This window comes from Sarcophilus harrisii, chromosome 1 (assembly GCF_902635505.1).
Source record: "Sarcophilus harrisii chromosome 1, mSarHar1.11, whole genome shotgun sequence".
NCBI classification, from domain to species: domain Eukaryota; kingdom Metazoa; phylum Chordata; class Mammalia; order Dasyuromorphia; family Dasyuridae; genus Sarcophilus; species Sarcophilus harrisii.
The window spans coordinates 89,611,297-89,639,121 of record NC_045426.1 but is presented as its reverse complement, the minus strand read 5'-3'; the positions used below and the strand labels follow the sequence as shown (position 1 = coordinate 89,639,121).

Here is a 27,825-nt window from a genome sequence, read left to right as displayed (position 1 = left end):
GACACTCCTTGTTGATTTGAAGGAAGTGCTTCATATTTGGGATGTTTGATATGGAAACAGACAAGGAGATAAATGATGGTGTCAGTGAACCACTAGGGCAAGCCAAACATGGGGATGTGAGGAAATTTGCAAGGGTAAAGGAAATTGTCCCTGGGGAGTTAATTAGTTAATCAACAATCATTTATTACATGTTTACACAGTGCCAGGCATTGTGTTAATTACTAGGGATACAAATAAAATAGAGGAAAACACCCCCTTCTCCACTCCCTGGTCTCAAAGAGCTCATGGTCTAATGGAAGAGTGTAAATGTTTCTCTTGACACATAAAGGTATGTCTGGCAAGAATATGATGGAGGGTTGGACAGTAAATGTTCATTTCCTTCCCAGCTGAAATCATAAAAAATTTCTTCCAGATCCTATCCACCTTCTGAGAGTTGTTCACTGAGGTTTGCTATGTCTTAACTGGTCACCCACCATAGTTCCCACTTACAATTCTTCTCTCTTTCTCTAGAAAGATTCTGGGAGTTCCCTTGTCGGGAATTTCAGGAGACACGAAATCCAGGTAGACATGGTGACCATTTAAAGAGACTCTGGAAGGAACAAGCATTCACCATTTTTGCTTGAGGTGCTCAGTTCCGTGACTGGATCAGTTAGGGCCTTCAGTTTCTACCATGTCACCACCTCCGGAAGGCCCATACTCCTCTCTGTGTTGCTGCTCCTGTATCACCTGATCACCATAAAGTCTTCTTACCTCCCTCATCTTCTGCTCAGCCTCTACTATCTCCAGAAACCTTTAGCCCTTTAGTGTGGGGACAAGGGGAGAAGGAGAGGACTTTAGTCTTCCCAGATCCCTTAGGAATATCTCTCATTCTTGGCTCAGGTTTTCTTTTCTAGAGAAGACCTGAGATCCTTGCTTCTCTCCTCTTGCCTAGGTAGCCTCCTGCTCTGCCTTTCAATGCACCTTTTGCCACATTTAGTGACATGTGGAATATAGTATATATTTGTCAATAAGATATACATATATATAACTTTATAACATTCTTCAGTCATTAATGCTATGGGTGAACAAAAATTGAGAAAAGCATCCAGCAGACAAAGAAAAAAAAAGGAATTTCAATGGAAGTCTATTGGACTCTCTCCTTGCAGTGCTGGGCAATTCCATTCTTCCAGTCTGAGCTACCATGCAAGTTTCTGGTTGAGATCCAGACCTGCCCTATGACTGGTGTACAGTGGTAGGCAATTGTGTGCTTTAGATTGAGCTATGGTGGTCTCTAAGGTAGTTTGCAAGTCCCTCTGGGTAATATTCAACTCCTCTTGCCTGCCAGACCTTGAGAAATGGGCAGAACCAAGGGTGAAGATTCTTTGGGGCTGGAAAAAAAAATAACCCATCCATCCAGTGTGTTCTGAGCATAACTGCAACTGTTAAAGTAGAGTTTAGCAGAAGCAAGTAACTCAAGCCAATTACTCTGGTGCTAATTAATGAAGCACATGCAGAGTTGCTCTGATGAAGGTCTAGAACACTTTGAGAGTAGCAGCACTTGCATTTTTCTTCAGCCAGGAGGCCCACACATATGGCAGCCTATGTGTAGTAGGAGTCCAACACTGATGGATTCCTCATCCATAAATTGGGTTGCGTCCTGCCACCAGGGTGGTCAGTTCAGTCTGGGTGAAATCAACAACAAGCATACAACTAGAGAAATATAAACTGCAAACAAATTAAATACAAAGTAATTTTGAGCCAAAAGCCTTGACAATTAGTACAATTAGGAAATAACTTAATGGGGTATGCTGGAGTCACATCTAATCTTCAGGCACCCATTGTTAAAATTTCAAAGTGAATGTTTACACCTCAGAATCAGCAATCCACAAATCAGGGCTTGATTGATTTGTTCATTGTCTAGATATAAGAAAATATTAGGAATGCACATTATCTTTAAAGTTTATATACATTATATACATTTTCCCTTCTAGAAAACCTGAATTTGTTAACCATTCACTAGTAGATATTACTACATGTAAAAAGCAACACATGAGTTGTGACTATGAAGAGTTTTTTTTTTCTTTTGGAAAAATATTTAGATTTTTTATAATAATATCTTTGTCCTTGATACTGCTTAATTTCTAAATATATCCTCTTCGTAGAATAATATTCCTCTACTCTAGTGAGCTAACCTTGTAATCAAAACACAAACAAATTTTTGAGTGATGAAATTGAGAGTTAAGTACTTGCTTCTCCTGAGCCATATAGCTAGTGAGTGGTCTAACTATCTGAGATCTAATTTGAATTCAGGTCTCTGACTTTAGGGTCGATGCTTTATTTGCTGTGCCATCTAGATGCCACAAACAAATTTTAAATGGAAAAAAGAGAAAAACAGTTCAATCAAAGCTAATAAAGAGATCAAATCTGATAGTGTACATGCCTACAAATAATGGAGTAAGATAAATTATCTTCCACTTTTATTTCTGTGAAAGTTTACATTAATATATGCAATCGCATTCAAACATGGTGTTACTGTTTTTCATTTCCATTGTTGGAATATATTAAGTTGTATATCATTTAATTGGTTCCTTCTACTTCACTTGTTACATACAGTATATAGATAGATAGTAGATAGATAGATAGATGATTAGATATATGATAGATATGTTCTTTTCATATAGATTCTTTGTATTCTTTTTCTATCTTATTTCTTTAGGATGAATATATTCCATTACTTCAGTAGTAACCTATAATTTGTCTAAACTAATTCTTTATGATGAAATTTACTTTACTTTGCCAGTTCTTTGCTAGCCAAAAAGTATTGACTAATGAATATTTCTGATGGTATAGATTTGCTGATCTCTCTAGAGCCACAAAAGTGTCACTTTTAGGAAACAAAAACTCTAAATTGCTCTAAGAAATGGATATGTCTGCTCAAAATAATGGAGAAACTAAATCTTTTTGAGAAGTTGGAAATGTAGAAATGGAAACATTCTAGCATGATAGAACAATTGTTGGCAGGATATACACTTGAAATGGAATTGAGGCAGTATAGATAGAAGAAGAAAATAAGAGAAGTCTGTCATAGAGATTTGGATCATCCACTAGGGAGTAGTTCTTGATCTTAAAATGACAATCCTGACTAAAGAGACTGAGAAAGAATTTTGTCAGACGAAGATGAACAAGAGAGAGAGATTAGAATAATCTAGAAAGGAGAAAGAAAGAAGGACAGCTATAAGTAGTATCTAATACTGCTTAAAGAGTGAATGATCAAACAAATTGTGTTTGAAATGATGGATATTATTAGATACATTAGAATAAAAGCAAGATGCTTTGCAGGAAAACCTGAAAGATTTCATGAAGTAATACAAAGTGAAGTAGAGAATCAGAAAATATTGCATACAGGAACAGTAATATTGTAAGGATGACCCACTAGAATGAATTTAGTAATTTGTAGCAATATAAATGATTCAGAGTAAATTCTGGAAGGACTGATGGTGAAAAATATTATTCCTCCAGAGGAAGATCAAAGAAAAGAGAGAAAAGTCAGATAGATAGAATACAAGCAAGGAGCTCAGAAAACTTTTCTCTGAGTTCAAATGATGAGTCTCAGAAACATTTACTAGTTGTGGTGACTCTGGCCAAGTCACTTAAACTTTTACTTCAGTTCTTCACTTAATGATAAAAGGAAAGAGATTAAAATATAGAGGAAAAGTATCAGAATCAAAATGATTTACCAAGGATTAAAAGGCAATGGGGATGGAAGATAAATGTTACAGAGTAATGAAATGATGTAGGTCTGGAAAAATGAGGAAGGTTAGAAGTCATGGATAAAATAAAGAAAAGAAAGTAGATTAGGATGTGTTCTGGGGAAAATGAGGTGAAGGGTTAGAAGTCATGGCAAAAATAAAGAAAAAGAACAAGATGTAAGGGGATGTAAGGACATCGGAAGATTAAACGATGAAATATTTTGATCAAACAAAGGAATTAGGGAGATTCATAAACCAAGTGGGGCCGATGGGTGAAGACATCAGAAGTATGATTATGTCTGCATGCTGCTAAGGTGGCATGGGATGGTAAGTCATAGGAATGAAAAATGCTTGAGGAACTATCATGAAGTTTTTAATATAGGGTTAATGGGGAGAAAAGACTGAATCAGCATTAAGGAAGAAGCAGAATGTCCTAAGGGTCCACAGATGATATCCACCAAGATCTAGATTGAACAATAAATATATTTATATAGCATGGATCTCAAAGGAAGAGATGTAGGATGATAGAATTTGAAAGCAGCAATGAGGAGAAGGAAGTATTCCAGCTCCTTCATCAGAACCATTCAGGGGCTATGAGTGGACGGGCCACCAGGTCTGGGATAGGTGGCCAGGGATGCACTGCCATCAGCAGAAAATCAGATCTTAGCAATGGAGTGAGACTGATCAAGATCCTCCCTCAAAAGCCAACCTTTCATTTTATAAATGAGGAAGATGAAGCTCACAGTGAAAAAGGCACTTATGAAAGGAACTATGGGATAATAGAAAGAGTGGTGGCTATTAGAGTAAGAAGAGCTGGGTTAAAAAAAAATCTGATATTTTGCCTTAATAGCTGCATTATGTGGAAAAATAATTTTATTTCTTGGAGAATCCATTTCTTCATCTGTAAATGAGAAATCATCAAAAAAAGATGCAAAATACTAATCAAATATCAGCTATTACTATTGCTATTGTTATTGCTCAAGGTATCACATGGATAAAAAGGAAAAGAAAAAGGATTTCAGCCTAAAGCCTTTGATGCCATATTCAAGTGCCTTTAAAGTCTACAGTTCTAGGGGGCTCTAGAAGTAGCTCCTATTTCTTCCCTTCTTCCCTCCCTCTCTCTGTCCCTCACTTCTCCTCTCCTTTCCTCTCTCCCTTCCTTTCTCTTTCTCCTTCTCTCTCTTCCTCCCTCCCTTCTCTCTCTTCTCTTTCTCTCCTCCTCCTCCTCTCTCTCTCTCTCCTCTTCTCTCCTTCCTTTATAGATGAGAAAACTGAGGCTGACAGAGATTAAATTATTTGCCCTGGGTAATACAGCTAGTAAGTGTTGAGTCAGAATTCCAACTTGGATAGGGCTTCTTGCCTCCTGGTGATCCCCCTTCACAAACACCCAGGTATAGATCCAGAGAGCCCCTCTCTCCAAAAAGGCAGGATGGGATCATAAGACCCCAGAGCACCAGATCTAGCCCAAGTTCCTTTGAAGTGAAACAATCCTGCAATAACAAAGCAGGAAGAGAACCAGTTGGACTTTTCAGCTCAAAGAAAACTCCATGTGCTAGATTCTGTGGCTTCAGTTTTATGACTGTGGGATAGCAGTTAATTTGTAGAAAGCGCTAGCATTCTGTGTTATGGTAGATTGCTTCCAGCCTTCTGATACGGGGTCCTGGAGCCTCAGGGCATCCCTGAGCTAAAACCAGTCCTAAGAATAGGATCTTTGGGGGTTACTCTGAAGGGAGCCACCCAAGGGAAACTTTTGGTATATTCCCAGCCTAAAAGATCAATCATCAATCATCACCAAGCACTATTGCAGCAACTCCCGTCTTGGGAAAAGGCCAGATTGGGAACTGGATTTCAGAAAAGATATTGTCTCACCTCATTCTTCTACCTTTAGCAAAGAACTGAGCAATGAGGGCAGGGAGAAAACAGGAGAGCCATATTCTTTCTTCATGAAAGTCTTTATCTAAAAGCAGAGTACACAATCTTTCCTTATAAGAGTACCTTAGAGGGTGACTAGATTATTTCATTATGAATTTTGTATTCCTGCAGAGCCTAGCAGAAGAGAGCTGCCATTTAATCGACTTAATAAATGTCAGTTGATTTATCTAGTGCCATTTATTGACTAAGATAAAGAGCCTCTCTAGAAGTTTACATCTTTGTGAGACCTTACATACATTATATACATAGCATGTGTGAAGACAGTGAACCATTTATCCAAATTAAGATCAGAGACTCTCAAGACTAAAAAGAAAAGGATTGTATACATTTCAAAAAGTTGACTCTCAAAGACAAGATTGTCAGTAAGAATACACAATTACAACCTGCATAATAAGATTACATAAAAGCCACATCCTCTACCCGAACAAACAAACATAAAACTCTTATCTCTCAATTTGTCTTGGGGAGACTCCAGACTTATTACATCTTCTAAAGTAATCTATCCAAATAAAAGAATATTAATAAAAAAAAAGCTCTTAATTAAATCTCAGCAAAAGCATACTCCACGACAAGATGTCTTGGATGAGAAATGTTACTGAATTCAAAGAAAGGCATGCTTAAAAGAACACTTGGTAGCTATGTATCAGTGGACTAGAGCTACGCTCTAAAGTCATGGAGACTCTGAGTTCAAATCTGTCACTCTAACATTAACACTTTCCTGAGCTGTAGTGTACCTTGGAGCAAGTCACTGTAAACCCCAATTTCCTGAGCAAGAAGAAAAAAGAAATTGCTTTAAAATAAGCTAATTAAGAGGTGGTAGTAAAAGAGGGAAATGTATTCAAGATAATAGAACATCTCAGCTTTAGCTACAGTTCAAATCTTTAGCTTCAAACTGCCTCCAGTCACATTAGAGCATAGTTCACTGACATGTTCCTGGACAAGTACTTCAACCAGTTTATCCCATTTGTAGAATGTATTCAGAAAAAATAAGATAATTATTTGAAATTGGGTAAGGGTATAGAATCTAGGGATGGTATTCAGAAATCAGAAAGGCACTTATAGGTACATATCTCCATGTGAATGTAAATTCATACGATTCTAGAGAAGTACAGCGACATGATTCTGCAGGTCTCTTCAGGGCTTCTGTTCTAATCATATAAGTCAGTGATTTTGAAGTCCTAGCTTTGGAATCTGGGCCTGGGAAACTCAAATCATGTGAAGACTGGCAGTAGCAACCTGATACCAGCTGAGTCAGGATAAGCAAAAGTCCTTGGTCTGTATTCTTGGTCTTTAGGGGTAGAAGTGAAGGGATGACACGGACCTTGCTTTCCTTTCCTACTAGCCAAAGTGACCCTGGCTTGTCTACTCACACCCCTAATCTTCTACAATTATCTGTATACATAAGATTGAGCCAGACAGAATAGTGGAAGGCTACTTTCCAAGGGCATATGCTAATAGAAATTGTCCAATTTGTAGTTAGCTTTAAGTGCTTGGCTGTCCAACCTCAGTGCATCAACTCAGAGTTCAGCCCTTTACACACACCCAATCTATCAAAAGTCTTCTGGCCTCTAGGTGATAGTCCCACAAATCAAACTCCTGAGACAAATAGCTTGAATAGAAACTCTCCTCATTTCTATTGCTGAGTGTCACATGGATAATCTGTATCAGTGATAGCTAAATTCCAGAAACCATCCTTTGGTTCTTACCTCTTGGGCCATAAAATTGAGTCACTCTATAACACGGAAAACTAGATAAATGTGTTTCCTTGCTTGTTCCTTTACATCAAATTCTCCTGAGAATTAAAGACCGCTTTTATAAGACATTAAATTATCAAATAAACTTTGCCACTTGACCAGGAAATTGATCAAGACCTGCAAATTCCTTTTTGGACACTTGAGATGCTTGGATCTGTGAACCCTAACCTTTTGGGGTTCCTTTCCTTCCAATCCTCAAATTTTGTGGCCTACATGGAGAGTGGCCTATCCCTGACTTGATTCCTTCCCTTTGTCATAAGAGGTAGGTTCCCATTTTCTTCCTTTCCTCCACAATCCTATAATGGGACACCCCAAGCCACTGAAAAAAGGCTTGTCTGGATCCTCTTGAGGTCCACACTCAGCAAGTTTTCTTTGACTGGGCACACCCAGATTGGGAAATTCCAAAGTTAACCCTTGTACTCTTTTTCTCTGGGATGCCAGAGAAGACAAAGTGCTATAGGATGGCTTTTGGCAAAGATGGGACAGTCCCCTTTAATGTCACTTTGTCTGCATCTCTGTGCAGACTGTCTGTGTCATGTTTGTTCTATAAGCTAGATTTTGTTACCTGGAAAGATTTAAAATGCAACCAGAAAGGAAAAAAACCCTGTATGCTATAGTTGAAATGCTAGAAAAATTTCTTTAAAAACCAAACTTTTTCTTGTGGACTTCAGCTTTGACCAAGCTGGGGGGTACACAAAAAAGTTAACTAAAATTAGAATTACAGCAGATTCTAAACATTTTGAAAGCAATGATTAGAAAGTTTGGCAATTAGTCATTTTAAGATTGTAAGAAAAATTCCTGAAACACTGGGGATAATTCCAGGAATTTACCCTATTGTGAAAGAAAAGGAAAAGGAAGAACAAAACAGGTAAATAGCAACATTTTGCTAATCCTTCCTTGACTCCTATCTTGTCCAGAGTCCTCTTCTGATCTTTTGGGAAAGCACCTCAGAAAGTATTAATGGACCCTCTTCACTCCACTCCCTGGAGTGGTCCTGAGTGTATCTCAGTTGTAGGGATTACTAACAAGATCGATATAGCCCAAGTCCTTCTGTTTGCTAACTCTATCATCTCAGATCGAATTAAAACTCAAATTTTGCCTCAGCTATAGAAAGAGGGGAAGCAGCCATGGGGACCCCACACAACCTTTCCCCAATACAGTTTTGGGGGAGTGGGGTAAGGCTCAATGGTCAGATTTCCTGAGCCCTGGAACCTAACACTACCACCGATGGGCTATCCTGGCCCCACTCACCCCAGCTTTCAGCAGGTTCTGTCCAGGAAGAATTCTGTCACAGCATGGTAGTGTGAGATGAGAAAGTCAGTCAGTCTCTGTATTTTGTAAGACCACCATTCTCTGTTTTAATTGTGGATATGTATTAGCTATGTAATTTATGGGAAATTTGTTTTCTCTCCACCTAGTTTTCTGATTTGTAAAGAGAAATAATAATTGTGTGGAAACCGTAATTGTAAAAGAGCTCAGCATAAAACATACTATATGAATGTTAACCACTTTATTAGATATAATTCCTTCATATTTGATAACTTTGTGGTTTTCTAGAGTGACCAACAGATAAATGATTTCTATTTGTGTGTAAAGTAATTTGGAAATTTGTCTGGAAAATGATAGTAAAAGCAATTTTAAAGGAACTCTAATTAAAGCCCACTAAAGAGATATGTAACCTATTTTTACTGATAGTGATAACAGAAGAGTTTGGGAAATTTAGGAAAACAGAAAAGCAGATTGCCACCACTTAAAAAAAAACCTTTAGTTATCCTGAGTCAGACTTCTGAGGGCCCTGTCAGTAAAAACTGGCACCTTAACCCTTTTCCTGACTCACAAATGAGAAATGATTTGCATGGATTGGAAAATAACCAAATTGCATTCAGAATCTAGGGAATCTCATTAAATAAAGGTAAGTCCATTTTAAAATCTGTTCTATCTCAATTTTAATGATTGTCTTGTTTTCTCCCTAAAACAAAAAGGAAACTTATTTAAGGAAATAGAAACTACAACTAAGATTGTTTGGTTATTAGGAAAATTCTAAAATTGTTAAGTATTTGCAGCTGTTGTCATCATGGTAAAACTAAAATTGATAATTACTGTGTGGGGGACAAGAGGTTTGAAGTGAAAGCCTCATCTCCATATATGAGATGTGCAACACCATTTCCCCCCTTGGTATCAAATAGCACTGCCCACAAAAACACTAAGAATTGTTGGGGTGGGCAACAGCAAGCTCAGCCCTTCCTTGGGATCTCTGTCAATTCCCTTTAATTTATAAACTTGCCTGTTTTATTGAAACCATCAGGGCAAGCAAGGTCATCAGTCCTGAGAAATGAGCCTGTTTAGGATTTATAGTTTAGTAAGAATATATAAGGCTGTATAATGATTGATTCTTTGCACCAGAATAAGTTTAAACATATAGAACATGTTAAACAAAAATCTCATGTGTGTAAATCCTGGTAAACTTTTAAAATAATGTATCTAAACCTAAGATGCAATTAGTAGAATTTGCAATTAGAGATAAAATCTCTTGGGACTGTAATTGAATTCTTTTGAGTTTTGAATTTGATTGCCTGATCATTAAATCAGTAACCCATCATTCTAGAGGAATGCCTTCCTGAACTGTCACAGGTAGATTTCTTATCTGGGCAAGAGTTGGGAGGACAACCTCAGCCTCTGCTTATGTGGGGATCCTTCTGATTCAGTTTTCCAGTTCTGGTTTCTTGTTTCCCACCTGATTATTCCTGAGTCTGACTATAAGATGGAATTATTACTGCATGACTGCCTGTCAAAGAGATCTAAGGATGCTCTGTCTTGTCATGTATGTGCTCTCTGGCTGAAACCTGAAGGACTGTTTTGATGCTCTTATAATCATGTCCCTGCTTTTTCCTCTTGTACTAAATGTCTATAATCAGAGCAAATGGTCAGTGGAAGCCATGAGTCCAATACAAGTATCCCAGGGGACAAAATGTTTTTCTACCTTGGATCTTAAAAATGCTTTCCTTTGCATACCATTGCCTAAAGATTCACAATTTCCTTTTGCCCTTGAAGAGGCAAATCCAGGGGAATGTATTACCAACTAACATAAGCACTCAGTCCATAACATGGAGGTAGCTCAGGGCTTCCATGACAACCCCCACATATTTGGACAGGCCCTGGCTGTCCAGTATGGAGATGATATCTTAATCTGCAGCCCACCAGAGAGAGTTCTCTGACTGCAGTCATAAAAACCCTTTACTTCCAGACACCACCACCCGCCAGGGCTATGAAGTTTTTGTCTAAAGACCCACATTATCTATCAGTCTATTAAGTTCTTGGTCCATGAATTAACTCCCATCTCTCTTTGCTCACAGTAGAGAGGAAGCAGTCTCATCACCCCCTATTCTAAAGTCTTCTGGTCTTAGGACAGTCCCACAAATCAAACTTCTGAGGCAACAGTGAATAGAACAAGCTTCAGTGCATTGCTGACTGTCAGATGGATAATCTGTGGGTCAGTGATAGCCAAATTCCAGAGACCACTCCTTGGTCCTACCTCTGGGCCATAAAATTAGCACATCTATAACACAAAGAACTAGATAAATATGTCTCTTTCCTTCTGTTGCTTTGCTAAATTCTCTTCTAATCACCATTACCATTACAACAAATTTTCCCCTTGACTAGGAAATGGGTTCAAGCCTGCAAATTCTTTAGGGATACCTCAAGGTGCTGGTCTGTGAACCCCAACCTATTGGGATTTCTTTCCCAACCTCAACACATGGATGGAGATAGAAGATTTGTCTTGTGTGAAGAAAATCAGGAAAGCTAGTCTTCAGTGAGCTTGTGTTCTCTCAGGTAGGATGTGATTAGCCCAAAGATAGATATGCTACAAGAGAAAGTGGACAGGAGTCAAGGTTAGAGCTTGCACTTAGAAGGCTTTCAAATGCACCAAGAATTTCCACAAGGTTTTGCAAGGGTCAATGTTGAAAAATTACCCATACATATGTTTTGTAAACAAAAAGCAATAATTAAAAAAAGACTTTCCCCACAATCGTCCCAAGAGATGGGTACCCCAAGCACTATACCCCTTTATAGATGAATAAACTGAGGCTTAGGGACTCCACTTGTATTTGTATAGGCTAGTATCAGGCTCATAGTGTGTAGGCAGCTCTCTTGACTCCCTCATGTAGCCTCTTTTCCCTTTTTTCTGAACCCCAGCAATCTAGGGCCATTGTCAGCTCGCACAGGATCTTTGAAACAGAAGCACCAGGAGGGAAAAATTGGCCATGGCACTTGTTCTTGTTGTTCAGCCATTTCAGTAAGGTCTAACTCTTTGGGAGCTCTTTGGGTTTTCTTGGCAAAGATAGGGTAGTGGCTTGCCATCTCCTTCTGTTTATTTATGCCGAGGAAACTGATAAATAGGACTAACAATTTGCCCAGTGATGTGTGAGTCTGGGGTAGTTCAAACTCGGGAAGAGGGTCTTCCAGATTCCAGGCCAGTCACTAGTCACTGCCCTACCTGGTTCTGGCGCATGGTTCAGGTTAAAAACCCAGCTCTTTTGAGGCTCTCCACCGCCCCTCCCCATCCTGGGGTGGGGTTGGCCCATTCCTGGCTACACTAAGGTGGGAGAAGATGGTGAATCCATCATCCTCAATACTACCAATGGTATCTAGATGGGTCCTGCACCCATCTCTGGGAGGCCGAAAATGAAAATGCCATATCCTTGTGTGCACCTGGAAGGAAGCTGCCCGCAACCCCCCAAATGCATTCATGTAAGTTTTCTTGGCTTTTCTTGAGGCAATTGGGGTTTAAATGACTTGCCCAGGATATCATAGCTGGGAAGTGTTGTGTCCAAGAAGATTTGAACGGGTTCTCTGACTTGGGCGTTTCTATCCACTGAGCCACCTAATTGCCCTTGGTCATTTCATAAATACTTTGGGCTCCACTTTCCTAGGCGGATGCTTGGGAGAATCCTATTTTAGACTTGGGCAAAAATGGGGGAGTTAGGAACAAGAAGATACATGGGAGGTATAAAACAAATTCAAGATGGAGGACAATAGTTTGGGTTATAAGACTAGGGATGAAACAAAGGAAGCTGGAATGGTCTAAAGTGTTTTGGAAGGAAGCAGAGAAAGAAGGGAAGATATTGCCATCACCAGGGTAGGGAGAGGAAGAGGTGGATGAAAAGTAGGAATGGAAGGAAAGATACAATGTGTGGCATCTATACATTTGGGATGATATCAGTAATCATTATATGACCTTGGGTTTTTCAAAATAATTCATGTGTAACAACAAACCTTATGGCCAGATGGTATTATTATAACAGAGGAAAACCGAGTCAAAAGGCTGAGAGTGACTTTCTCAGTCGAACAACACTAAAGAAGTCTAGACAGGAGAGCAAGTTCAGGTGTTCCTGACTCAGAAAAGTAAGTCTTAGCTTTCATCTGGAGGAATGTTGGCAGTATGGCAAAGGTTGGAGGTGAGTGGACCTCAAATGCCTAGGAAAGATTTGAGACTCAGTGTTTTGATCCTATTCTGGAAGGAATATATGATGTTTGTGTTGGATTTTTGGAGTGCAGCAGATAATACATATCTTTATATATATATTTTCTTTATATATATATATATATACCATATTGGGTATATATACATACATGTAAACAAATATTACATACATTGCTCACAGAGGATTTTCCAAATGCAGAAATTCCCTCAAGCATTAAAATACTTCTTTCACTTATACATGCTATTCAGAATCAAAGAACAAAATTCATTCAACTATTCAGCAAGTTTTACAGTTCAGGTAACAGATCGTTTGTTAAAATGAGAAATCAATAGTAATTTCATTTTTGTCATACCTAGAATCATTTCAAAACAATGAATTTCCTTTTCACTATAGCCAAGAATTTGATTTACACCTAGTCAAGGTGATCTCTTTACTCAGGAGAATTCTACGATTATCTACTCCTTTAGATACTGGTTAGGTCTTAAATGAGAATGATTTTAAAAGACTGCAGAAAGAAGAGAAGAAATCATTCAAACTCTTTTAAAATAATAAAGTATCTGAAGGAATCACCTACCAAATGACTGATGTTTATTGCTTCATGATGCAATTTAGTCTCATATATGCAATCACTTTATAGTGTTTTATTTCTCTTGAAGATTTTAAACCTATTCCTCCTGTTATTGTACTGTACACTTGTATTAAAGTATCTAATTACTTTAGTAACTACACACTAAATCAATAATTAATTTAAATGATTTTAAACGACTTCAGCACAAGACATTATTTAGCATGATTATAAAGAATAACTTTCCCATTCAATTAGATTACACCCATTAATCTTACTTTCTTGGTGACAGTTTGTAATATGTAGTAAAAAACATAAGGATGGCGACACTATCCCTCCATTGCAGAAATCAGGGCATATCTTGAAGAGACAACAAAGTGGAGAAGTAACTAGAAAATTACAAAATTGGTGGAAGTTCAGCTCCCAAGAATATAAAACCTATAAAGAATTACAATTAACTGTCTTTGAATATTGATTTAAGGGCTGTCAGTTAGCTCCCAGACTATGGAGCAATGGACAAGACAGTTGGATTTTAGTTCGTTCGAAGAAAAGAAAAACTCTTCTAATAAAGTAAAACAGTCCAACCTTGGTAGGTAGTGAATTGACTAGAGGCCTTTCAGTTGAGGCTGGATGTTACTTCCATGATCAAATCTAATTATTGTATATTAAACAATTTGAAAATACCCTAAATTATATACTTCATATCAAATTACTTTACAAAAGTGAAAGAAAATCTTTTAAACTTGGATCATGATAAAATTATGAGGAGATAGATGAAGCTGATTGAGTTATCAATGTTATAAACATAATGACATTTCTATGGAAAAATATACATGGCTTCTTCCTACTTCTCTCATCAGGAATTCAAGAAAAATCTGTGGAGATATGGGTTGGATTGCAGATGGTGAGGTTCTTTCTGACTCTGTGATTATGTGGGTTTAGTACCACTGACATGTTTGGATCCCAGATGAAGTCAGGCAAGCCTGATGATCTCTCCATTCCCAGGAGTAAAGTCCCATAGAAAACTATAAATTAGGTAGCTGTTCATTGGGTTGGTACTGTATACATATGCTTTGATGGTTGCAGAAACAGTGGGATAATGGGCAAGATTTATCCTTTTCTCTTGGAAGAAACAGGATAACTTTTCTATCTGGGTTCTTGCTCTACCTATGTATGAAAAGGCCAGAATTTGGAAGAACAAATGAATGACCAGGTTCATTCTACCATCTAATTAAGAATTGTGGAATAAATTTGAACTACTGGGGCTTTCTTATACACAGAATCTAGAATGGTGGGTGGCACATAGTGTGGGTTCTTTTAATGTTTGTTCAATAACCTGAATAAATATTGTTGAATAAATGAATAATATCATGTTCCTTCTCTGGACCCATTTCCTCTCTGTTGAAACATTTGGAAAGTACTTTGAAATATACCTCCTAGAAGTCACCAAGCTGATTGAGTAACTTCACAAACTAACATATATCCCAAGGAAGGCAAGGCAAAGGAAGGAAGAATTCACATAAAATATTTATAGTGTGTCCTTTCTGTAATAGCATAAAACTGGAATAAAGGAAACCATCAATTGGAAATAATTGAACAAATTTGGTATATCATTGTATCCCAAAAACTGATGAATATACTATATTCAGAGAAACCTAGGACTGACTTGTTTGAACTTATGCAGAGTAAATGAGTGGAACACAGAACAATCTGTATAATGACTCCAATATTTGTAGGATAAAGGGCTTTGGAAGACATGCAATTCTAATAAAATAGTGACTAATCATGACATTCAAAAATGGGATTCTTTAACTTCTTGGTGGAGAATGGTGGATTAAGGTGTATCTTACAGAATGAGATATGTACCTTTTCATACATAAGCAAGTTATTGACTTGTTTTGCTTGATTCTACACATTTATTACAAGGGCTTCTTTTGGGAGAAAAGAAGTATGCAGTTAGAGCTGGTGATAAGATGCAAAGAAAATTTCAAAAGAAAGGGGCTTTAATATAAACATTTAAAATATACAGAAGAAAAAAAGTTCAGAATGGGAAATAAGGCAATTTTGTTTTGTTTTCTTGGTCATTTCAGTCATGTCCGACTCCTCATGGTGCCATTTGGGTTTTCTTGGCAAAAATACTAAGGGTTTGCCATCTCCTTCTCAACTCATTTCAGACGAGGAACGTGAGAAATTGCTTAAGATCACAATTATTAAATGTCTGAGCCTGGTTGAATTCATGAAGCTGGTCCCCAATCCAACACAGTCTCTACCACTGTTACCTTGTTAAATTTAATATACACTTTAAAAAACTAAGCTGAATTTAATAGAAGCTCACAACTCCATATATAATGCTCGTTTTGAGCTCTTCTTTAATAACAACAACTGGCATTGCTACCTGACTTTTAAGATTTGTCATGCGGTTTCATATTATTTATGAGATCCTCACAATAACCCTGTGAAAAATTATTCCTCTTTACAGACAGAGCTGAAAAAGGAGAAGGGCAGGCAGGCTGCTTGTTTAGGGTCACCATCCAGTAAGGGTCTGAGGAAGATCAAATTCAAGTTTCCTGAGTTTGAGAAGGCTCACTTTCTGAGTGGGAGTCACCTATTAGAGACGTAGCTAATATTAAAAAATGCTCACACAGACTGTTTATAATGTTAAAACTTAACTTCGCCTGGAATCAAGGATCCTCCGGACCGCCGAGATCAGAATCTGAGAATGGTGCGAGCTGCCTGAGAATGGCACGCGCCTCCTCCGCCATCCTCGGGACCCAGGTAAAGACAAACCTGCCTCCGTTCTAAACGACTTTCCCCATCCTGCGGAGGAGGCCGGGATCACGCCGGAGACAACGAAGCATGCAGTAGCTGCTCGGGGCCTTGGGACCTCCGCTTTGGTTCCTGCTGCTCTGACTGTGAGGCACTGCTGCGCTATTTCAAAAGCTCCCCCTTTCATCCGGGTCTCCGCCCCTTCCTGTCGGCCAAAATAACCCGGGAGGCAGAGTTCTCAGGCGCAGGGGCCTGCCCAGGGCAGACGTTGGGAGCAGCTTCCGGGGAGCCAGGGCCCGGGAAGGGCAGCCGGGACTGAAGCGAGCGGGGCTGCTCTGTGAGGAATGAGGGCAGACGTGGGCGAAAGCCCGGCAAGATTTACTCGAACAGATGCTGAGAGAAACCGGCAGAACCGGAATCCTGGACGCGGAAGAGCAGAACCTATCAGCATTAGTAAACTAATCGGAAGGATGATAAGCGCAGGCGGTCCGGCAGCGCCCGCCCCGCCTTCCAGCCCGGCGGCGCGCCTGGCGCCAAGTGCCTACAAGGGCAACGTCCGGTCAGCGGGGGTGGGGTTATTTTTCCAACAGGACGCCCCCGCCTTGCCTGGCGCCCTATCGGCTCCCCAGTCCCACAGCGAGGCGGAGTGCGAGGCTTGCGGCCTCACGGGCAGGAGAGCCCGGGCAGGAGCTCCCGGAGCGGGGCTCAGGGCTCGGCTGAGCCCGGGCCCGCCGGCCCAGGGCTTGCTGTCCCGCCAGGCAAGCGTGCCTCCTGCTGCTGCTGCTGCCGCGCCGCCGCCGCCCGGCTGAGTGCGCTCCCTGCCTGGCTCCCTCGCCTCTCCCGGCCTCACCCTTCTGTGCCTCCCCTCCTCCTGGTCACCCCTGGCGTCTGCACCGCCCCCCTCCGCCGGCCTGCATCTCCCCGCTGCTCTTTCCCTTCCTCCTCCTCCCCCCCAGCCCTCCCTTGCAGGCTTTTCCCTCCTCCCTTCCCTCCTCCTCCCTTCCCCTGATCTCGCCTTCCTGTTGCCTTGTGCGAGTGCCATAATCCTCCTTCCGGTTATCCATATCCCTCCTTCGGTTGTCCGCAATCCCTCCTTCCGGTTATCCATATCCCTCCTTCCGGTTATCCCGCAATCCCTCCTTCCGGTTATCCACTAATCCCTCCTTCCGGTTATCCAAATCCTCCTTCCGCTTATCCCGCAATCCCTCCGTCCGGTTATCCAAATCCCTCCGTCCGGTTATCCGCAATCCTCCGTCCGGTTATCCCAATCCCTCCCCAGTTATCCCTTTCCCTCCTTCCGTTATCCAGCAATCCCTCTGTCGGTTATCCAATCCCTCCTTCCGGTTATCCCGCTTTCCCTCCTTCCGGTTATCCCGCTTTCCCTCCTTCCGGTTATCCCAATCCTTCCTAACGGTTATCCAAATCCCTCCTTCCGGTTATCCATAATCCCTCCTTCCGGTTATCCGCTTTCCTCCGCTCCTGTCCTCCGCCCTGTTCTCTCGGCACCTCGGGCCTTCATCTCTCCTTTTTCTGTACCGTGCACTTATCCAACCTCTCTCGATGTCACTCACGCCTCTCTTCCTACCTTTCCTGACCTAGCTCACCTTTCCCAACAGACCCATGCTGGTTTGTGAGCGTCATCTTGTTATCTCCACTTTACTGTCATCCCTCCTTCTGTTATTCTCTGCTGCTTTTCTGTTATTTCCCTATTATGTGAACTAGAATTTTCTTATCGTGTAATACATGTTACATGATATATGTATCCCATAAAATCAGGGTTTATAGACTAAATTTCCTTCTTAATATTATGTAATACACACAAGTATATTATTATTTGTATATACTAGTATATAATGTGCACATGTATATATTATATTTGTATGTACTAGTATATAATATACACAAGTATTTTTTGTATGTACTAGTATATAATATACGCAAGTATGTTATATATTTGTATTTATATGTATATAAACATATAATATATATATGTATAAAATATGTACCCAAGTATATATTATATATGGGTTATATCTCACCCTTCCTATAATCTTACCCTTTCTGTTATTTCTTTCCTTGGACATCTCATTCTCCAGTGAGGTCTCACCACAGCTTCCTCTCTGCTCCATATTATTTCAAATTCTATGTGATCTCCTTCCTCTTGTCTCCTTCTGGTTATTTCCACTCTCATTATCTCGCTCTTCATTCCTCCTTTTATTGGATCCTTTCTTAATTTCTATTCCCTCCTTTTAACTTCCTTTCTGTTATTCCTGAAATATTATCTTATGCCTTCCCAGTAATTTCACATCCATTCAGTGGTAGCCTTCCTTTCTTATTTTCTCTTGGTTTCTTATTATCTTACACTTTCTTATCTCCTTCATTTCCACATAGCATATCATATTCTTACTGCAGGAATTCTGCCCAAAAGAATATAAAAATCTTTTTTCTTGATGATGAAACTTTGCAAGATATATCTAGATTTATAGCATAAATTTCCTTAAGGATCATGTGTTAAATCCCAGACACTCTGGCTCTCACTGATTAGCCAGCTGGAGATCCCAGGCCAAGCTCCACTTGGTAATTGTTTAGACCCTTATTGGCTCAGAGTGAATGTAAATAGCACTTGTTCCCATTTTGCCCAGAAACCCTGAGAGTCTACCCCTCCCAGAATGGAGGGTTTTTTGACTAGGTATAACAGGCCACTTCTGCCTCATTTCTTACCTACCATTAATCACTGATTGAGCAGTTCCCTCTGTCTCACTGAGACCTGTTGAAGACCTTAGCTTAACAAGCCCGAGGTCTCCCACTGCATCCAGGGCCATCTCCAGTTGTCCTGTGGCTTCTGGCTCCTGATGGTTCTGGAGGGAAAAGTGAAATAGGTGACCTTGCCCAGCTCCTCCTCAAGTTACTTAGCTGCAAGTTACTTGCATATCATGGTGTAACCTCCCTGATGTCATGGTCAAATCCATGGTCAAATGGATGAAGGACAGAACAAGTCCCTTTGGTTGCTCTATTTTCTTTCTTTTTATCTCAACCCTACTTCTATCTCACCCCATGCTGGTCATTTCACTTCTTCCAATTGCCTCACCTCTCATCTTTGTTTTTCTTTGTCCCTACCCTGCAGGTTCCTTGGCTATTCAAAGACCAGGTAAGTAGGAAATTACCTGTCTGGAATTGCAATTCAGATGTCCAGGCTCAAGAATATGTGTTCTTTCTGGGAGGGTCTGGGATTTGGGAAGCCAAGTTGTCTATTGGGTGGTAGGGCAGGGACTCCATTGGCGCACTTAGAAAATACAGGAAAATGTGAGTCTGGGGTAATGGATCTCAGGACAACTCAAACTGTGAAATCTGCCTAACTATGGGATATAGAAGTCTAGCATTATGTAGCCCAAATAGGAGAAGATTGAGGACAAGAAATCTAGCACCTAGAACAATAATAACAAAAGTAGATTACACCAGCCGAACATGTTAAGCATGCTTACTCTGCAGAACTCCATTATACAGCAAGGAATTCCAGGCAAAAGTGTCAAAGGCTAAGACAGAGGAGATGGGGTTAGTTCTGTATATGAGGAGAAAGAGAGACAGACAGAAAGAGACAAAAAGAGATAGAAACAGAGACAAAGAGGAGAAGAAGAAAGGATCATAGAAAGAAATGGACACTTTGATAATTGAAATTTAAAAGCTTTGCACAACCAAAATGAATGTAGTTGAAATGAAAGGAAAAACTAGACATGAGACAAACATATCATACAATACACTATGCTAAGTCCCAAATAGGTAAATAATTTAGAGACAAAGAGTGTTATCATAAACAGATTAAGGGAACATGGGAGAAATAACCTGTCAGATCTATAGATAGTGACTAAGGAAGAAATAGGGAACTTCTCGGGAGCTAAAATGGATGATGTTTATTTCATAAAATTAAAGAGTTTTTTTTCCGCATAAACAAAACCAATGCAGACAAAATTAGAAGAAAACCAGGAAACGTGAGGAAAATTTGCAGAAAATTTCTCTAATAAAGATTTCATTTCTCAACTATATAAAGAATTGAGCCAAATTTGTGGAAATAGAGCCATTCCCCAATTTATAAATAGTCAAAAGAATATAAACAGGAATTTTTCAGAGAAAGAAATCAAAACTTGCAATAGTTATGATTTAAAATGCTCTAGATCACTATTAGGGAAGTACAAATGCCATCTTATACCTGCAAGATTAGCTAAGATGACAGAAAAGAAAGATGACAAAGCAGAAGAGAACATAGGAAAACTGATACACTGATGCACCATTGGTGGAGCTATGAAGTATTCCAAGCATTCTGGAGAACATTATAAAACTAGGGTTATAAAATAATTAGTAGCAATTCTTTTTATAGTACCAAAGAATTGGAAATTAAGGGGATGTTCATCAATTGGGGAATAGCTAAATTGTGGTATATGAATGGGATATGAAATACTATTAGATTATAAGAAATAATAGAGGATTGTTTCAGAAAGACTTGAGGGGACTTATATGAACTGATGCAAAAATGAAGTACTGGTGGCTGGATGGAGCAGCAGCCAAAGCACAAGATTACGAATGAGGAAAACTCCAGCTTTCTGAGTTCACATCTGGCCTCAGACACTCACCAGCTATGTAATGCTGGGTAAGTCACTTAACACTGTTTCAGTTTTCTCATCTGTATATTGACTGGGAGAAGAGAATGGTAACACACTCTAAAGTCTTTGCCAAGAAAACCCCAAATGAAGTCACAGAGATTTGGACAAGACTGAAACGAATAAACAAAAACAGTAATACCAAAGTAAAGTGAGCAAGAGAAAATTTACACAATAATAGCAGTATCATAAAGAAAATCAACTGTGAAAGACTTAGTAATTTTGAACAATACAATGATCTACCATATCTCTAAAAGACTCATGATATAAAATTCTATCCACCTCCAGATGGGCTCACGGTACATATTGAAGCATATTTTTTTCTTTTCTTTTCATATGGGGCTAACACAGAAATATGTCTTCCATGACTGTATAATGGGTATCATATTTCTTGCCTTCTTAATGGATGCAGGAAAGGATGGAGGGAAGAAAAGAATGTGGAACTAAAAATAAACATAAAATTCAAATTTAATAAAAATAAACAAGAAATAGAGAAAAAATTTGCAATAAGTTTTTATGATACTATAATAAGCAACTGATCCAAATATAGAAGAATGATAACTATTCCATAGTAGTTAAATGATCAGAAGATAGATGTACAAGTAGCTCTTAAAGAAATTCAAGTTCTCAACAACTACATGAAAAAATGCTCTGTCACTAATATATAGTGATATATCTGCAATACTGATAATTAGGGAAGTACAAATTAAAACACCTCTGAAATTCCCATTCACACATCCATCAGATTGGCAAAGATGATTTTAAAAATTGTTGACTAGATTGTAGGAAGACAGAAACAATGATGCTTTGTTGGTGAAACTGTGAATTGATTCTGGAAAGCAATTCCTATGTCCCTAAAGTCATTCGAATGAACTTTTGATTTAGCAGTACTATTAAGTACTAGGCTTAAACCCCAAGGAAATAAAAGAAACAAGAAAAATGTTCCATTTTTACAAAAATAATTATAGCAACTTTTTTAAATATCAAAGAATTGTAAATAAAGGACATGTTCATCAATCAGGAGATAGTCAAACAATTTATGACATGTGAGTGTAATAGAATAACACTCCCTGTTAAGAAGAAACAACAACAAAAAAATCATTTCAGGGACACCTGGGACAACTTGTGTGAAGTGAACTGAACCAGGAGAACAATTTATATACTAACAATAACAATAGTATCTGTAAAGTCTTAAAAACTCTGATCAATGCAATAACCAATCATAATTACAGAGGATGGATGATGAAGCAGACTTACACACTTTCTGATGACCAGGTGATGGATTCAGGGGGCCAAATGAGCCATATCATCTATTTTTGCAATTAGCAAATGTGTTATTTGTTTACCTTAAGATATATAGACAGGAAATTCCCCCAGGTGAATAAATTTCCTCTGAGCAGCAGAGAGTTGTCTTCTCTATGAATTATAGTCTTAGAAAGTTGCCTAGAACATTGAGAAGTTAAGTCCCCCAGCACGAGGCTCGGCAGAGAGGAGACTACGAGGTGCCTACTGCCCCCCCCCAGGGAGGTTCCCACAGCACTAGTAGCTTTGTAAAGAGGAGCCTACCAGGTCCCCCCAGAACTAGGGGCTCTGCAGAGAAGGGACTACGAGGTCCCTACCGCCCCCCAGCACTAGGGGGCTCTGCAGAGGAAGAGGGCGCAGGAAGGCTCTAGAGTTCCCCAGTCCTAAGAAGAGCCTTGGCGAAGAGACATTGGGAACAGTCAAATGCATTATGGCTCCGGGGACTTTCTGGAACCCTCCCCACCCTCTCCGCGGTCTCCCCCCCGCTAGGGGGACAGGGTTGTCAGTGCTGCTGCTGAGGGTTGGGAGACTGCATCTTACAGCTCCCTTGGGGCGTCTGCTGTCTCTCCTGCTGCTGCTGCTGCTCGTGCCATGCTGCCAACCTGGTGAGATATTCAGATATCCATATTCAGAGGAATCCTCTGGGGTTTATGGGATGGGGAAAACGGCATTTATTAAGTCTCTACTGTGTGCGAGCTTTATCAATAGTATATCGTTTGAGACCCTGAGGGTTTAGGGGAAGTGAGGCACATTGTTGGGGACAGGCTGATCATGGGGCAAAGCGGAGCTGAATTTGGGAGAGATGGGGGGGGGTGAATCTGGAGTGGAGTGGGGGAGGGGTGTCATATCCTCGGGGCAGTTGGCAAACGGCTCCATGGAGGGGGCTAAGGAGAGAGGAAAGGGACCGCTTCATCCAGGAAGGGGAAAACGCGGCACACAGACGTACAGCCTTAAAAAAAAAAAAAAGGGCAGGATATTCCTTGCTGTTAGTCAATGTTTTCTCTTCTCCCCGTTACCCATTTAATATCTGCCGGACACAAAGACCACTTTCTGTCCCCTCAGTTCTTTGGGAGGAGAAACTGTTGGGAAACGCCTGAACCTCGGGAATGGAAGGATTCACTTAGGGAAGGAAGAGGAGAGATGTGGTCCCTGGCCCCCTGTAGTCCTGTTCAGAGTCCCAAGCCTAAGCCCCATACCCCCCATTGCCAGACAGCACATAGAAAGAAACACTGCCATGACAGGTGGCCGGGTCAAGGACCCCGGACTGGGAAGCAGACGTCCAAGGGCCAGAGCGCGTCCCTCTGCTTCCCAGCCTTGGCGCTCGGGCAAGCCTTCCTTTTGGGGGGTTGGGTGAGCTCTAACGGCCAGTCTCCCGCCTCCGAACGGCAGAAGACCGGTGCATCCCTTTAATCTCTCAATCTGTCTCTGTCCGTCCCTCCCTCCTTTCCATGCCCGCCTGCTTTTCTCCCCCTCCGTCCTAGGCCTGCCTTGTGGCCATCACCACCCATTTAGGAAAGTCATTTCTGGACAGGCTGCCCCCCTAAATAAGTGGCCTTGGCAGGTGAGCCTTCAAATATACAACTCGCATCTGTGTGGAGGATCCCTCATTAATACGGAATGGGTGCTGACAGCTGCCCACTGCATCTTGTGGTGAGTTTGCCCCTTGCCGGACCTTGCCAGACCTGGCGGGATGGAAAATAGGGAGAGCGAAATCCCTCAGTGAACCCCTAGTGCTCGTCCAAGCAGTTCACTTTGTCAGCGGGTGAGATCATTGGAGGACACAAAGAATTCTTGTTGGGCCAAACTCAGAGCAGAGCCTGCTTGCTGGGCCTAACTCTTGAAAACGGTATCTCTGAAATATTCGCTCAACACATATCTGACAGAGATGAGTAAAGCTGGAGCTGAGGGTCCATATGGATGAGTTAAAATCACTGTGGTCAGACTGTAGGAGACCCGAAATCCCCAGGAGAGGGGTTTGGATGCTGTGCCCATATTGATATGAAACTGCCCAAGTTTGTGGATGTTACTGGTGGTATGCGTGTTAGGATGCTTTCTCTTTCTCACAGGAATTTTGATTATACTGTGAAGCTTGGAGATGTGTTCTATTTCAACCTTGGGAGTGGTACCTTCATGACTGTCAGGGACATCCTCATCCATCCTTCTTACTCAGAACTCATTATCCCCAAGAATGATCTTGCCCTTGTACGCCTGAACTCTTCTGTGAACCTCAGCCAAGCGACTCAACCTATCTGCCTCCCAGATAGCAAATTTTATGTGAAGAATGGGACCCGCTGCTGGGTGACAGGATGGGGCAGGACTGAAGACAAAAGGGGTGAGAGGGACAGTGTGTTTGTGGGTCTTCCCAATACAGAGCCAAGAATTGACTTTTTCTGCTAAGTCTACAAGATTGCAGCTCAGAGGCAGCAGGAGCTCTCTGGCTGGCGAACTTCCTTTTCCTTGATGACAGGAGTCTTCCTTGAAGTCAGGAGAAGGAGGAAGGAGAGGGAGAATAACTAGAGCTGAGCATCTCTGAATAGTTAGATGCCCACAGGCAGACACGTGCTTGTATATCTCACTAGTGCAGAAATTCTAAACATTTATATATGTTAGAGGGCCCTTTGGGCCGTCTGGTGAAATCTGTGGAATCCTTAGAATGATTGTTATAAATGCATTAGATAGAAATACAGTAATATATAGGAAAATGATTATATTGAAATATAGCTTTCAGAATAAAATTATCCCTTCTACCTTGAGGCTTTCTTATCAGGATTTAGACATATTGTGGGTCAATATAAGAAATTAAATGGAAATTTTGGAGTTTTGTGGAGGCTGCAAACAGATGACACAGAGTCTATGACCAAATACTTCGTCCAAATTTAATAAGAAGATACTGTAAAAACTCCATAAAAGATAAAGAAAAGAATTCAGACTTCTCTGATATGAAGGGAGGGTCAAAAATTTTATGCTCAGATTGGAGATGCATCCTATCTCTGATTGGAAAGGATAATATATTAAAAGTCTAAGATTCCCAGACCCCAGTTTAAGAATCCGTAGTGGATAATTATGAGGATCAAATTAGATCAAGGAAAATTAGGACAAATTTGTTCACATTGTGAGTCGTTCTCTAATACAACAGGCTGCCTTAAGCAAATTCCCTGTTAATGAAAGGGTTCAAACAGAACTGACCATCTATGAAGACCATCATCAGAATAAAGTAGAAAAGAATTTCTGTTCTAGATGGAGATAGGGCTAGTGATCTCCAAAGTTCTTTATCACTTGAGATTGTAATCTCAAGACTACTTTGTACTAAGTTGTATATACAGATGAAGTAACAGCCAGAATTATAGGAATTCAGGGGAAACTTACTGTGGACTGGAAAGGTCAGAGAAGGCTTTTTGAAAAGTAGTGCAATCAATGCAAGAGACTATAATCATTCTAAGTAGTGAATCCCCCCCCACTTGTGCCCACAGAGTACCCCTTCTGTGGCCCTTTCTCCTCTTCATATACCTACCTACTTCTCATCCTGCTTTCCTTCCAGACTTCATAAGATGATCTCTGCAGATGAGGGAGATCTTAGCATTTGAACCATTGTTAGGTGGAGGTTTTGCTTTGTAATGAGCTCGACTTTTGGAGATGGGTTGAATCAAGAGCAGGGAGTGAGTGGTCCCCAGGGTGGTACATACTTTAAAGAGCAGAAGGTATAGAGAAATGATAATCCTGTGTCTGTATTATAGCCTATTAACCTCCAGCATCCCTGCCCACAGATGATTCCTATCCTTATGTGCTCCAGGAAGCTGATGTATTCATTCTTGAAAGACACCATTGCAATGAAATTTTGAAAAAATACTTGTTTTTGTCAATATTGATACCCTATATCAACGAAAAGATGATCTGTGCCTTTCATCCAAAAGGAAAAGATGCCTGCCAGGTTAGTTCCTCCCATCTTTCTTCACCCTCCCCACCTGTAACAATGTGTTCTGAATATTATAAGCAACAAATGGCAGGACTGCCTGAGAAACCAAACCTTTTGAAAAATTTACTGACTCAATGATTCTTAATGTAAGATCCATGAAACTTTTTGCTAATATTTTGATAAATGGATTTTGTTGTAAATGTTTCCTTTGTAATGTAATATATTTTGTTTTCTGATTTTAAAAACATTATTCTGGAAAAGAGATCCATTAGGCTTCATCAGTCTGTCAGAGAGGTCCATGACAAAAAAAAAAAAAGTGGTTAACAGTAGAAGATGAAGGGTCAGTCATCCACAGAGAAATGTCACTGCTGCGTGGCCATTCAGAAGTTAGATCTAGATTGTGGAAAAGAAAGGGAGAGAGATGAAAAAGTCCAAGGCCAAAATCCATGGAGAGGAGGCAACCAAGCACAAATGGGGTCCAAAGAGATAAGATTCTGAAAAAAGCAGACAGAGCTAGTCAGAGAAAACAAGATCATAGAGTGAAGAATTGGGATAGGAGTTTAAGAATCTAGAATCAATAATTTCAGCAAAGGGCAATTAGGTTATTGTGAGACAAACTGTTTCTCCAAAGCCCACTGAACAGGTAGGAGATGTCCTCCTCAGCTTCCTTATCTTTGAAATGAAGGAGTTGAACCCAATAGTCACTGTGGTCCCATTCACCTCTGATATTCTAAATCTTCTGAACAAATGTATAGACCATAATGGAATGGAAAGGCTCTTTCCCTTTTTGCCTCTACATAAACTCAGACTACCTTCCCTGGGTTGATGACTCTTTGCTTCCTGGAAAAATCTGTCAAAAAGAATCATTGTGCTAGAAAGATTCAGGATTTCATCAGATTCTCCTTTAAGGGCCTGTGATGTGTGTCCTGAGAGGAGGGCCTGCCCAGATCCAGAAATCAGCCTCTCGCAGGCACAAACCTGTGGCCAGACAGAGAACAGGATGGTGAAGAGAGATTGGGGAAAGATGAGACAGGGAGCCATGGTGGGATTGGAACAGTCTCAGGGGCTGTGGCAAAAGTCAGGAAATAATCCTTTTTTATATCAGAATTAAGCAAATTGAGATGTGGTGTGAGAAGTGCCGTCTCTTATAGAACCACTTCTGTGGCTGTTCAACCCTTTGGGAGGTGACCCTTTGTGATTCCCAAATCAATAAAATCTTCTCACTCATCCATATTCCACTCTCCAAGGTCTAGTTTCTACTCTAAATGCCTGTCTCTTTCTCTAGGGGGATTCGGGGGGACCCCTTGTCTGTGAAGTCGGACAGCATACCTGGGTACAGGTGGGGATAGTGAGCTGGGGCTTTGGCTGTGGAAAATTGGGAATACCTGGACTGTATACCAGAGTCAGTTCATTCTCCAAATGGATCATCAAAACCATAAACAAACAAAGGTCTTCCTGTCGGATCTCTTCCTGCACCCCGTTTGTGTCTCTACTGCTGCCCTTGTACGTCCTGATAACTATGTGACAGATACTTCTGTCCCTCCAGTCTGTGCTCAGCTCCTTTTCTCCTACCTTTTTGCAAACCACCTTCAACTCTCGCTGCTCCCTCCAAGGACTTCTCATGAACCAATTACTGTATGGAAAGCACATGCCAAACCTTAAAACCAAATATAAACTTGTTACTACTGTTGATTGTGGTAATTGTTTCTATTATGATTTCCTCATCAGGG

At 40.4% G+C, this 27,825-nt stretch overlaps 1 protein-coding gene and 1 long non-coding RNA gene across 5 annotated transcripts; one reads left to right on the top strand and one right to left on the bottom strand.

Annotated features, from left to right (window-relative positions):
• Nucleotides 1-228: 228 nt before the first annotated feature.
• LOC116422454 lies at nucleotides 229-22,785 on the bottom strand. Of its 3 annotated transcripts, none has more exons than XR_004233099.1 (3): nucleotides 22,227-22,407; nucleotides 18,954-19,086; nucleotides 229-1,661 (listed from the first exon to the last, which is right to left on the bottom strand). It is a non-coding gene; the product is annotated as an uncharacterized LOC116422454 (long non-coding RNA). The 3 variants fall into 3 exon arrangements; XR_004233100.1 differs by lacking the exon at nucleotides 229-1,661 and adding an exon at nucleotides 10,788-11,276; XR_004233098.1 differs by lacking the exon at nucleotides 229-1,661 and adding an exon at nucleotides 22,723-22,785 and having other exon boundaries at nucleotides 18,449-19,086; nucleotides 22,227-22,323.
• PRSS42P lies at nucleotides 22,597-27,805 on the top strand. Of its 2 annotated transcripts, none has more exons than XM_031960488.1 (5): nucleotides 22,597-22,787; nucleotides 23,664-23,832; nucleotides 24,249-24,514; nucleotides 25,947-26,110; nucleotides 27,381-27,805. In XM_031960488.1, the coding sequence occupies exons 1-5, from the start codon at nucleotides 22,613-22,615 to the stop codon at nucleotides 27,618-27,620; spliced, it is 1,014 nt and encodes a 337-aa protein (XP_031816348.1). In that variant the 5' UTR covers nucleotides 22,597-22,612; the 3' UTR covers nucleotides 27,621-27,805. The 2 variants fall into 2 exon arrangements, with proteins under 2 accessions (XP_031816348.1, XP_031816352.1); XM_031960492.1 differs by having other exon boundaries at nucleotides 22,708-22,787; nucleotides 23,744-23,832; nucleotides 27,381-27,804.
• The last annotated feature ends 20 nt before the right edge of the window (nucleotides 27,806-27,825 follow it).

Excerpts from the sequence above, each read along its gene's own strand:
- PRSS42P (XM_031960488.1), top strand. The coding sequence starts at position 22,613 with ATGGCTCCGGGGACTTTCTGGAACCCTCCCCACCCTCTCCGCGGTCTC. Across the intron at positions 23,833-24,248 it reads GCTGCCCACTGCATCTTGTG|GAATTTTGATTATACTGTGA; the intron begins GTGAGTTTGCCC and ends TCTTTCTCACAG. Across the intron at positions 24,515-25,946 it reads CAGGACTGAAGACAAAAGGG|ATGATTCCTATCCTTATGTG; the intron begins GTGAGAGGGACA and ends CCCTGCCCACAG.